Genomic DNA, 12,854 nt, shown 5'->3' on the forward strand with positions numbered 1-12,854 from the left:
TCATAGAAAATGTTGTTAGAACTTTATTGGGTTTAAAAGATACTGACCAATTCATCAATAAAAATAAGAAATTTCGTGGAAAAAACTGAACTTCCCTTTTAAAATAAAAGTTAAATCTCCAAAATCACAAGGAATTGGCCAACTGTAAAATTCCCAATGCTGCTAAAAAAAATCATATATTAGTTGCTCTTCTTTTTTCTTTTCTTTTCTTTTTTTCCACGTTCTTATGTGTATCGTTGACAAGCCTGTGCACATAATTCGTTGGGAATCAAGTTCGACCAGTGCTCCATTTTGTCTTGTTCTACATGTCCTCTTGTATATAGGGAACCTTCTTTTCTTTCATATTTCCTTTATATAGTTCTTATTAATTTTAACTGTGCAAGAAATCTAATAATGGCACCCTCATTATTGAATAAATTAGAACCCACCATACATCATAAAAGGCAATGACTTTTATCTTCAGATAATCATTCTGGCCCCAAATTTGGATTAGTAAATATGTGAGCGATTTAGACTTTCTATAATCTATATACATATATAATAATGGACTATAGCTCCCTCACAATAACATCCAATTAATAATCCACATACATTGATGAATGATGATGGGAGATTGAACCAAAAATACTAAGTTCGCCATGAAGAGGTTGACTAAGATTTTGTAGAGATTTATATGAAGGTGGTGTTCTTGATTCTAGTTAATTGCAAGATTGTTTAGAAGGAAGAAGAAAGATGAATTGTAGATAAAAGTCTTAAAAGGTTAAAGGTCAAGCATGAATGTTTGAAGATCGAAGACACCCATGAAATAAAGATTACTTAATTGTAGAATCTTGAGTCAAGATAGAGACCATTAAAGTATGACTCAGTCCTATACTGGGATTTGGGAAGGTAAGTTTTTAGTTTGAGTGGAAAACACATTCCTCAAATAAAGTCTTATGTTGTCTAAAGTCCTATTATAGAATTATTTCTAATTCCTTAAAAAGAAAAAGGATTATTTTAATTAAAGAAGAAAGAATTAATTATCTTGGGTTAGAAATTATGAAGAAAGCAGGCTTTAGAAGTGGAGGAATGATTAAAATGAAATCGACATGCTGATTGAACAACTTCAAGAGGTGTCAATCGCCCATGAGCTTAGGGAACGAATTTCTTTGTTGATTCTGTAGCAAAGCAAAGTGTCAGACGCACTAAGTAATTATGCACATGCCTTCTTTGGCTTCATATTCTATTATCATTTCTTTTAATCATAATTGATATTTCCTTTGGGTCTTAATTATTTTGGCCTATCATATTTATAAAATAATACTTTAGTAAAAGAGATAATATCCAATTAAATATATAATTTCTAAAGAACCATTCCGAAAACCTTTTTTTTTTTTTTTTTTACATAAATTTCTTTTTTTAATTAATTTTGTTTGTCCGTTAGTTAGAATCCAGCTAATTTAAAATATATTGCGAATGATAAGACACTATTTTAAATTTTTTATTATAATTATATATCCAAAACTCGTAAATAAAATCTTAACTAAACTAAAAGAGATAATACCCTTTTCCATCGGTATATTTGAAGGTTAATAGTGAATGATGGTAGATGTAGCCCTAGTTAGAAAGTCAACCATATGAAAATACTGTTATATGTTGATAATTTACCTATTGTTTTATGTGTTTAACGTTGGCTCATGCCGAATACAAAACTACCATTGCCATCGCCTCATATAATTGAATCAAACAGTCCATTAGAAGCCAAGAGGAGGCTACTCATTTTATAATTTACATTTATGAATGTTTCCTGCATGCAAAAGCCATATGATTGTACCAATATTCCAAAAGGTAATATTCTACTTTTAGAATTATTGCACACACTTGCTAATTATAACTCTGGCACAAATTATTTATCTTAAATTATTGCGACATTCCCATACATAATTATACAAGATAACAATAATGCAAAAACTAGACACACGATGTTGCTTGAAAGAGAGTCCTCTCTATTCATCTGCGGCAACACATTCCATGAAAGAGACAAAAATTAGCTAAGCCTCCATTCCTTTCCCCAACTGTTGTCATAATTATATATTTTTTGTGATTCATAGATGAATTTCTTATATGTTCTTGAATTTCAACTTCTTGGATTAGTTTATGTTTCAAACATTAGACGAGACTGTCAGGATAAGATTAGACAAGCTTAAACCCGAAATTAATGGTGATTGTATATTACAATGTGAACACATGCATGAAAAAACCCTTTTATTTTCGACTGCTGAAAATTGTTACAACTGTGATTACAGGAAAGTTTAGCTGATACTGCCGTCCCCTCCAGTCGTCTAAAAGTGTGGCTGTGACTTCTACTCTGTAGTCACAACCTATCCGTAATAGTTAAAGGGTTTTTTTTTTTTTCCAAAGTTTAGAAGTACAAAAAAAAAAAAAAAAGAGGAAGCTACAGAAACTACATGCATGGAGGGTCCCATCACTTTCTCCTCTTCCATTTGATTGCCATATCTGTCTTTCTCTGAGTCTCTTCCAACATGCAGTGGCCCCCTCACCTCTCCGAGTCGACTCAGTTGCTCCCAAGGGTTGCAGCAATTCGGTCAGTACACTAACAGGCTTTAGTAGTTTACTTGTTTTGTTTCACCTAACATATGTTCTACTTTCTCAGTGTATATATGTGTGCTATAACAAAAACTAGCTTAAGCTGGCCTTCATAATTCACATATATATATAGTACATCAAAAATCTTACCTCTTCTGGCTATTGTAAAACTCTCAATGCTGCCCGGTAGTGTACTATATTGGCTCAAATTCATGGCTACCTGAACCTATAGATGCAAACTTTACTAGCTCGTGTTGCAAGAATGGCGCTCTGCTTGCGGCTTCAGCAGCTCCTACACCAAGGAAATCTCTCGTTAAACCTCCTTCTACCACTTCATCTGAGCTAATAAATCCATGGTTTTGTTGATCCCCATTTGCTTGTTGTTGCATTATTAAATGATTCCAATGCTTGGTGGTGTTGTTTCTAGTACTCGTCAAAACTGAGCTCGAATTCGAATCGCCCAGCAAAGTTGATTCTTTTGTAAACGTTGCTGCAGGAGTTGTACCTGAAGGAGAAATAGAATTTGCCAATTCATTCAAATTCTCAGCTTGGTTAATCGGTTGCCTGCTACTTAAAAACTTAAGAGTTTCATCATTATTCTTTCTCTGGTTATAAGAATTGAAGTTTGACACATTTGAAAGAGATGAACTCATCAATGAAATGCTGTTATTGCTTCGTGTAGATCCCATCTGAGCAGCTTTTTGTAAGAGTGCAGTAGCTGACATGTGAGCTGATGACGATGATGATAATGAGCTTCTTTGTTGTTGATGATGATGATTACTCGAATACAATGAAGTTATAGATTCAGTTAGATCTCCTTTGCTTCCTTCTTCTTCTTTTAGTCCTCTTGGCAATGAACCTGTAAATAATCCTTCTTGATACTTACTGAGCCACTGGAGTTGGGATGAACCTGAACCGAACATATTTATCTGTTGTGTTTGAACCAATTCATGAGGCAAGAAAGAATTAGCATTACTTCCAACTCCAATTGGGTTCAGTTGAGGATTGGCATTATCTAACCATATTGGCAGCCTTGGCTTTTGCACATCGACCCCTAGATTATTACTGCCCAGCAGCTCAGATGCAGTAGTAGTGCCAAACTCTGGTCTAAATACAGATGAAAATTGGGATATCACAGTTGTTTGATGATGAGGAGGAGGAAGATTAATACTATTAGCTCCGTTGATCAAGTCATTTCTCAAGTTTGCATTAATGGCTGCTGAAACTGGAGTGAATCTTCCACTTTCTTCTGCTAAAGCATCACAAAAAGCTCTGTGGGTGATAAAGCTATCCTTCCTGTTTGATACACACACAAAACTCTTATCAATATATAACAGCCTTTTTCCTTTTCGGGCTGACTGCATTAAATTCTAATCTATATTAATGTATATATATTTAATTAAAAACCCCAAGAAAGTCTACCTGAGATAGCATTGAATTTTTCGACAAACTAATCATGTAAAGTAAAGAATATTTAACAAAGAAAATCGAGAAAGAGAGAGATGTATAGCTATAAATTTATATGCGTACCGGGAAAAGAGAGTGCCACAGTCACATCTATACTCTCTGGTTCCACAGATCTTACTATGAGCTTTCCAATCTGATTGAACTGCATATTTCTTTGAACATTTCTCACACTTCCACTTCTTTTCTCCATGTTTTCTGCTAAAATGCTTCTTTATTCCTGTCAGGTCACCTAAAGCTCTTGATGGATCATGGTGTACACAGCTCTTTTCAGGGCAGATATATACTTTCTTTTTAACCTCTTTAGTCGATCTCTGCTTCAACTTCCATGGAAGATTGTGTCCTCTTCTATGGAGTTGAAGGTTTTGGTCTCTTTGAAAACCCTTGTTGCAGATTTCGCAAAGGAATCTGTTTGTTGCCATGAGAGATTTTGGTGATAAAGCTACAACTTCTGCATCCGGATCTGCTTGAAAACAATCAAAAGAAATAAAACCCAGAAAGGAAATAACTTAAAAGAAGCTAAAAAAAAAAAGTGAGGAAATATATCCTTGCCTGGTGTTCCTGGTAAATTTCTCTTCTTCTTCATCACTGGATTTGAAGTAGGGTTAGGGTTAGGGTTTGTGGTTGGTTCTTGAACAAACCCTATAATCGTAGAAGGGATAGAGAATCCATCTTCAGGCATCATTTTGGTAATGAAGTTGAGAGAGTAACTGAGTTGTGTCCTAAAACTAACTAAAAGGAAAGAACTCAATAAGAGAGAATAGCACTGTATACCTACCAAATTAAACCAACAAAAAAAAAAAAGGAAATCAAAAAGAAAAAGAAAAAGATAAAAGAAAAAGAGCTTCAGTCACTGCTCAACATAATCCCAACAAATCTCTCAAAAAAAAAAAAAAGAAGCAGAAGAAAAAAAAAAAAATCTCACCTGAATTTATCTCCCCTTCAAAAAGAAAATAATTCTAATTTAAACTTGTCTCCAATTCCATAAATTGCATCCTTACCTTAATTCAAAACTCTTGTGTTTGCTTTGTTTGAGGCCAAGACAAAATACACCAAACAAAAAGACAGTGCTAACTATTACAAGAATATTTCTCTCTCTCTCTCTCTCTCCTTATCTTTCACGGCTCCTCTCAAAGGTCAGTCAGCCATAGACTCAACTGGACCACCACGTACGATCTATCAGGACTAATCTAATCTATATATGTTTACGCATATATAATAACATTTTCAAAAAAGAAAAGCATATATTATGGGAAGAATAAATAAATGCAGATGATAGAGCAAGTTACAGCATATAAGAGAAAAGAATCAATAATGAACCTTTTAGTCTTGTAGTCAATAATAAAAAGTTGTTTCCCAGAATAAAAGAAATTCAACTAACTAATATAAAAGTGGTCACACTTGGAATTTATAAATAAAATCTAAGAAACTCTTTAAAGAAAAATGGGAAACAACTAATTAATTAATAACCCTCATGCAAAATACTAGCAGATGTGGTGGTACATGCATGTACAAGTAAAATAATGGTCCGACTGTCTTTTGATAGTGATAATTGAAATAGAAGAAGGGAAAAGGATGAGCTCAAGCTTGTATTGTATCCAATAAAAGCTGAAAAGAACAAAATATTGTTTTTGATGTGAGAAAACAGAACATTTTAGAGAAGAATTTTTTTATTTTATATTGAAAGAAAAGAGAAAGAAAAAGATGGGATCAAAATAGATATGGAAAAGGGAGGAGGAGCATGTGATGTGTAGGAGAGAGAGGTGGAGAAAAGGGTGTGAGCTTTACAGCCAGCAGCAAAAAGATCAAAGAATCAATAAGGTTAAAATGATTATGCCATAATTGTTTTAAAGACTCTTATCAAAAGATTCAAAGATTTGTGTGTGAGAATTTCAAAATTAAAAGGAAAAAGAGGGATAGGAATGCCGTCCGTGAGAGCTGAGTGGCTACAAGAATGGACCCACAAAAAGACTGACAGTGAGAAAGAAAGAAGAAAGACAAGGGGATGACTGCTACCGCTTGATTTGTCGACCACCCAACCCACGAGACACTCACTACTCACTCCTTGCTATCACATTTCTCTTGAAATTCGTGGCCCCTATACACAATTTCTGAGATTCTTTTCTATTTTTTTATTAGTAAAATAAAGTTATATAAAGGGATTAAAATCTTGTTGGGTGTTAAAATGTCAATTTAAAAGGTTTAATGAACTGTTTAATGAATGGTGGAATTTAAAATATTAATTGAGCTGCACATTTTAGAAAGTTTTGAATTTTTTTTCTTTTTTCTCTGACTTTTCTCCAAATACCACAAAAATTATTAAGTCATTACATTCATTTAAATATCTTTATCATTAGATTATCTTTTCTTAATTCCGACTTTTAATTGAAATAATTGGCTATTTTTTTTGTTGGATCATGGTTTTTGATGTATCAAAATTTAGAATAGATACATGAATCATTTGAAGTAGATATATTTGTAAGATAAAAATCTTTTGTAATATGTTAACTTACTTGTGATGAGATACAATTTGAATGAAAACTTTTATTTAGATATGAAAAATTTTAGATTCATCTTATTGGTTCATTTTAAAAATAAAACAATTTATATAAATTACTCTAATCACTTCATACTAATTATTTTTTAAAATTTTGTCTCAGTCTAGTTTTGCTATTAATAATCAAATATCATAAGTCAATTAGTCACCACTCAGAAAGACAAGGTTGGCCAAAAATCTAAATTGCATTAGCGACCTGGAACCTTAGAAAGCGTGTCATGTCGAATTCTAATTGAGAAGTCTGACCCAACCTGAAATTCTAGTGACAATCAAAAAAATTAGTCATATTGTAATTAGGATGATCTACATGTACAGAGTTCCTCTCCTGATAAGATAAGGAGACCTTCAATGTCTATATAAGGAACGATGGTAGAACGATTACTGACTTAATCATCAAAATAAGTGGTTAGATAACCTCGTTCAGCACTTTCTAACCATCTTTATAGATACTTCAAAAATCGGGTCAATCTTTAGAGATCTTGTTGATAGCTTGTTCTGCAATCGAGTTGTAATTATTAAAATTTATCACATGTTAAAAAACAATTGAACCTACTAATTTAAAAAATAAACAAAAATTAATTTAATTAATGGTCTCTAATAATATATCATTTGAAAGGTGCATCTATACACTAAGTGTACTTTAGCTAGAAGTTATCCAAATAAATCGAGTGTTAAAAAATATTTATCGACTCCAGATAAATACTACCCAATAAGAAGAATAACATTTAGCAACGAGGCTTAGCGACTAACACGTGTTCATCACTAAATTAGGACAGTATATTGATAGTTAAACCACGGAATAAAAAGAAAAAACTTTTCTTACAGATTAGCAACAGCTATTTATCGACAGATTTAAAAACTTTTATTTGTTAATAATAGATGTTTGAATAGAATATATATATAATTTTTATATGTAATTTTTTAGTTGGTAATATTTTTCTATTTTGGTAGAATAATATAGATATTGTTTTTATATAAATTTTAAATTGGTAACCTCTTTTTTGTTTTGAAGTCTTTCTTAATTTCTTTTATATGTTACTGTCTTTTGATAGAAATTTTAGTTTTTTATATATTAAACAAATTTTAATTCTTTCATTATATGTTACTGTTTTCTTTGGACAGAACTTTTTATCTCTATATTTAAGGTTTTTTCTCTAGATATGGATTGGATTTTATGTTAGTTTATTTTCCGTTTTAATTTTTAGTATGTGTTTAATTTTATGTTAGTTCTTTTTACGGTTTTAATCATATGTTAGTCTTTTGTAATTTTTAAAATTCTGTATTCTTTTAGTTTAATTATGTATTATTATGTTTTGTATTGGAAATTTAATGATTAGATTTTTAAAGATTAGTGATGAATAAATAGTTAGTAACCAAAATAGAGATTGTTAGGATAACTGCATGTTTAGAATTTATTGCATTATTAAAGCTTTTTTAAACTAAAAATAGACTCTAGGGGTAAATATATTTACTGCACCATTGGTTTTTCTATCCCCTCATGGGCCAACAAACCCCACATTGTCACCTATGACACCACTGCTGAAATCTTATATCATGGTCTCTATCAAATAATTATATCAATAATCATTTAATTTACATCAAATTTCATTTTGATTATATAACTTTTCTTTTATTTTATTACGATTATTTAATTTTAAATTAAATAATAAATCGGTCACTCGTTTAAAATCTGATGGTTTATTCATCAGAAAAAATAATCTAAACCTTCTAAATCTAACATAAAATCTTTAATGATATAAAATAAAATTCTTAATTTTAAAGCTTTAAAGCGAAACATTGAATCCTAATTCACCAAAATCGATCTCAATGGACTGCGTCATAGAAAACTAGAGAAAAAATACACTTATATATTGCAAGTTCTACATACTCGTTACTTGACAATTAACATTAAGATTTAATTGATTTGCTGGTTAGACACTCGTTTAAAACTAAAGTTGTTACACCAAATAGAAACTAATCGCACATTCTCGAACAAACATGTGAACATGTTAAAAATAAAAAGAAAATAATAGCTTAAATACAAACAAGTGCAAAAATATGACTAGTCTGGTGGTTGGACACTCTTTCTTTCTTTCTTTCTTCACTTTCTTGCTTTCTTATTTATTTTTATTATTATTATTTTTTGAATTTGAAAATAATATTTTAATAAATATAAATAAAAAAGTAATTGATCTGGATTAATTAAGCTAGAAAATGAGAACATTATTTTAACAATAAAAAAGGATAGAAAATGAGAAAAAAAGGAAAAAAAAAACAACAACCAAGATGTATTTATAAAACCTAAAGGATTTCTGAAGTCTAAAGTTGGATTTGGTTTTGGGTTAAGTTAATAGTTTGGTTAAATGGTTTGATGACTAGGATAATAACATTGGATGCTTTAGATATGTTATTATTCTAGCGAGTTAAACTATAGATTTTAGATAAGTAACTAATATTAATACCTAATTTAAAATAAAATGATTGTAATAAAATAAAATAAAAAGATGTATGACCAAAATAAAACTTAGTATAAAGTTAAATGACCATTAATATAATTATGACATCTTCGTACCATAACGTATTGTTATCTGACCTAGCTTTAATATGTCCATTAGATTTTTTATGCATGCGTTAGCGTTCCGACACGTATTTTTTCAAATAAATTATATTTATTAAGCATATACTGAGTATTTATTCTATCAATATTAACTGTTCATTGTTTGCTAATTTATTTTATTAAAAAGATATTTGTACCACAAGATCAATATTTATAATATAATTTTAGCTTGACGTTTTTTTTATTTACTAACTATAAGTATGATTTATATTAAATATGTGTTATATATATTTATTTAAATCAATTAATGAACATGCTATTCATTAATGATAAATATCCATTAACAAACTAATGAATATTATGTCTATAAATGATGAATGCTTCTATCAATCATAAAAATAGGTTAATATGAATAAAAAAGCAACAAATCTAACTTTCATAAAAAAATTAATATTATTTTCAACTGAAAATAAAATCTCATTATGATATGAGGAACATATATAAAGTTATATCTAACAAGAATAAATTAATAAACACGTATATTATAAATGATGAATATCATTTACTAAATCAACCAGCATCTAAAAATTAACGGAATGCAAAATAAACATCATTATAATAAATAATGAATATTGTGTCTATATATGATGAAAATTGATATCTATCATAAAAATATAATACTTTTGGCATCGAATTATTAATTACATATTGATAAAGTTCTTAATTTATCAAATATGTAAAATATTAGTTCCATTTACCAATAATATAATTTTTTAGTATATGAAGACTTTCTAAAATTATATTATATTAGTTTTAATAAATAATTTATTTTATCATCTATTAAAAGTATATCAATTTTTAATTTTTAGAGTAAAATTAATTGAAAAACTAAAAAAATGGATTAACAATTATATTAATTTTTAGATTTTATTTGCCTAATATATATATATATATATATAATATTAAATTTTGGAACATAAAATATTTTTGACATGTGTAACTTTTGATGCATAAAATTTTAATTTTGATACATGAACTTATTTTTAATACATAAACTTCCAATTTATATAAAAATATTAAAAAATATTTATTTATTATTATTTCTAAAAATATTATAAACAATTACAAAATATTAAATATTTTATTTAATTTATTTATAAATTCAATTTATATAATTATTTATAATTAAAATAATTACGACACACGGATAAAAGAATAATTTTTCTAAATATATAAAAAAATTATATAATATATAATTTTTAATATAATATTAGTTTTTATGATTCATTTTATCATAAGGAAAGAAAAGTATAAAGGAACAGGGAGAACAGTCCCTGCACGTATGACCTATCTTCCCGGACCATACAATGTAAAATAGTCCGTGATGGAGGGCATAATTTGCCACCACCACCTACTACTGCTTGTACTGCATCATCATCATCTTCTAAGTGCAGTTGGATCCTCATCTGCCAATTCTAGGCCCCGCATTTGGATTAAGAATGAAAGGTATAACTTATGTTTATATTTGAAGAAAGAACCAATTATATTACTTTCTAATGTTTATTTTTTATATACAGGCTGGTATCACAATATTTTTTAAGAATGTGATCGATACGACGGATATGCATTTTATTTTTTAAAAGAAAATAAAAATCCAATTACTAAGAGATTAGCGACAAAATAATTAAATAGTTAAGAAATATTTTATATTTCTAGCGATGCATTACTAACGATATATCAATCAATTAAAAAATAAAACTTTTGGTGACGGTATTTAGCAACAACCTTTCCGTTGTTAAGTCTTTTATCTCAATGACGGTTTACCGTTGCCATAATTCAGGGCGAGCAATAAAAAAAATTATATATTTAATAATAATTATTTTAGTTTTAACAAAGAACGCACTATAATGATAAGTGCCGCGCCATTGCTAATGTTTAATAACAATATAATATCAATTTCTAAATGCATAGATTTTCTTAGTACTCTAAATGGATATCTCTATTTTTATACATTATATCATAGATAATATATTTATTGCCTAATTTCTGTAATTCACTCAATTTTCAAAATCAGTAACAGACTACCTTTATTCAAATTTATATATTTTAGTGAAATTGAACCAAAATGCTGACTATTTATTAAGATGACACACCAAAACTTATTTGAACAATCAATTAAGAAAAAGCAGAGTCAGCAAGTTAACTCAGCAAAACACCCTATATCACATAGTACTCAGATCCATCACAATCCTAAATTGCCTTCCAACTCATCCCCTTCATCCTCCAATTGATCATCATCATCACTGTCCTCTTTAATTCCTAACTTTACAATTCACCCCTACAAACATCCTATACCACCACCTCACTATCATATCAACGCCGCCCTATCACCCCATTGCTTTATTTTCTTACCAATCAATCACCACTCCAATGGATCATCATCATCATCATCATCATCATCGGAGTTTTCATTATTAAATGATATATTAATTTTAGAAGCTCAGTAGATCTTATTTATAAAACTTAACTAAATAATTAGAAGTTCAATAATTGGGTACATAATTAATATTACCCGGATTTCTTCTGGAAGTAATGGACTTGGCCTCTGATTGACCCTTACATGACATGCAGCTGCATGTCACTTGACTTGGTGCGTTGAAGGAGAAGAACAAAATGTATATGCTAATCTAAGTAGGGGTAATCTAGATATAAAATAAGCATGTCATGTTTGATTTATAATTATTTATTTATTTTTGTAGTTTTTGTTTTTAAGAATTCTAAATTTCAATCTAATTTAGATTAAAAATATAAATTTCTTTTATTTTCTTTCGAATTTATACGAATCTCAAAATATGAATTAGATTTTTAAATAGTTAAAAAATAAAATTAAATATCTATTTTATAGTGAGTTTAGATCCAATGAAATTTCTTTTAAATTCTATATGAAAAGGATGGTTGAAATTTTGAAATCTGAATATAGAAAAATAATAATAATAATAATAAAAAGAAGAGTATTGGTAACTAAAGCAATCCTAGAGAAAAGTTAGCATTATTCACAGTTTCTAGAGTCTAATTGGTCTATTATCCAATCATTCATTTTGATGTATGTATGTACGCCAGCTAGAACCTATGTATATGTTTCTTCTCCTTGCCTACCTTGTCTGAAAAGGAGACCATCTTTATTATTTTATCTAACAATTTTCTTCTAACAACTTGTTCAAATTGATTTTGATAACTTTCTATGTGTTACTTTTTTAAAAAAATATAGATTTTTATATATATATATATGAATTCGGCATGTATGAGGCAATAGATTTCTTTTATATATATACTAAGACAATAGATTTCTTTTATATATATATACTAAGACATAAAAAGAACTTTTGATATGTGTATAGTTTTAACAAATATAAATTTCTTTTGATGTCGTAGAAATTATACTAATTATAATTTTATATTTATTATATAATTGTTAAAAAGTCATTTTTCATTAAACCATGATTCTAATTTTGAAAAATATTATTTTAATTATATTTAATATTAACTAAATATATAATTAATAAATTAAAATATAATTCTATTTATTTTTAACATATACAATTTTTTATGTGTATTTATTTTTAATATAAAAGTGATGTGTAATTTTTGTATTTATTACATTAATTTATTTAACAATATTTATAAATAATA

The 12,854-nt window shown here is 28.6% G+C and overlaps 1 protein-coding gene across 7 annotated transcripts; it reads right to left on the reverse strand.

The window, feature by feature from the left end:
* Positions 1 to 2,227: 2,227 nt before the first annotated feature.
* On the reverse strand, positions 2,228 to 5,343 carry LOC8279905 (zinc finger protein BALDIBIS). Of its 7 annotated transcripts, none has more exons than XM_048378123.1 (4): positions 5,052 to 5,343; positions 4,603 to 4,778; positions 4,117 to 4,513; positions 2,228 to 3,882 (listed from the first exon to the last, which is right to left on the reverse strand). In XM_048378123.1, exons 2-4 carry the CDS (start codon positions 4,733 to 4,735, stop codon positions 2,781 to 2,783), a joined length of 1,632 nt encoding a protein of 543 aa, XP_048234080.1. In that variant the 5' UTR covers positions 4,736 to 4,778; positions 5,052 to 5,343; the 3' UTR covers positions 2,228 to 2,780. The 7 variants fall into 7 exon arrangements, with proteins under 7 accessions (XP_048234080.1, XP_048234077.1, XP_048234079.1 ...); XM_048378120.1 differs by having other exon boundaries at positions 4,603 to 4,782; XM_048378122.1 differs by having other exon boundaries at positions 4,976 to 5,343.
* Positions 5,344 to 12,854: the final 7,511 nt, after the last annotated feature.

The sequence above is a fragment of the Ricinus communis genome, chromosome 8 (assembly GCF_019578655.1).
Source record: "Ricinus communis isolate WT05 ecotype wild-type chromosome 8, ASM1957865v1, whole genome shotgun sequence".
NCBI classification, from domain to species: Eukaryota; Viridiplantae; Streptophyta; class Magnoliopsida; order Malpighiales; family Euphorbiaceae; genus Ricinus; species Ricinus communis.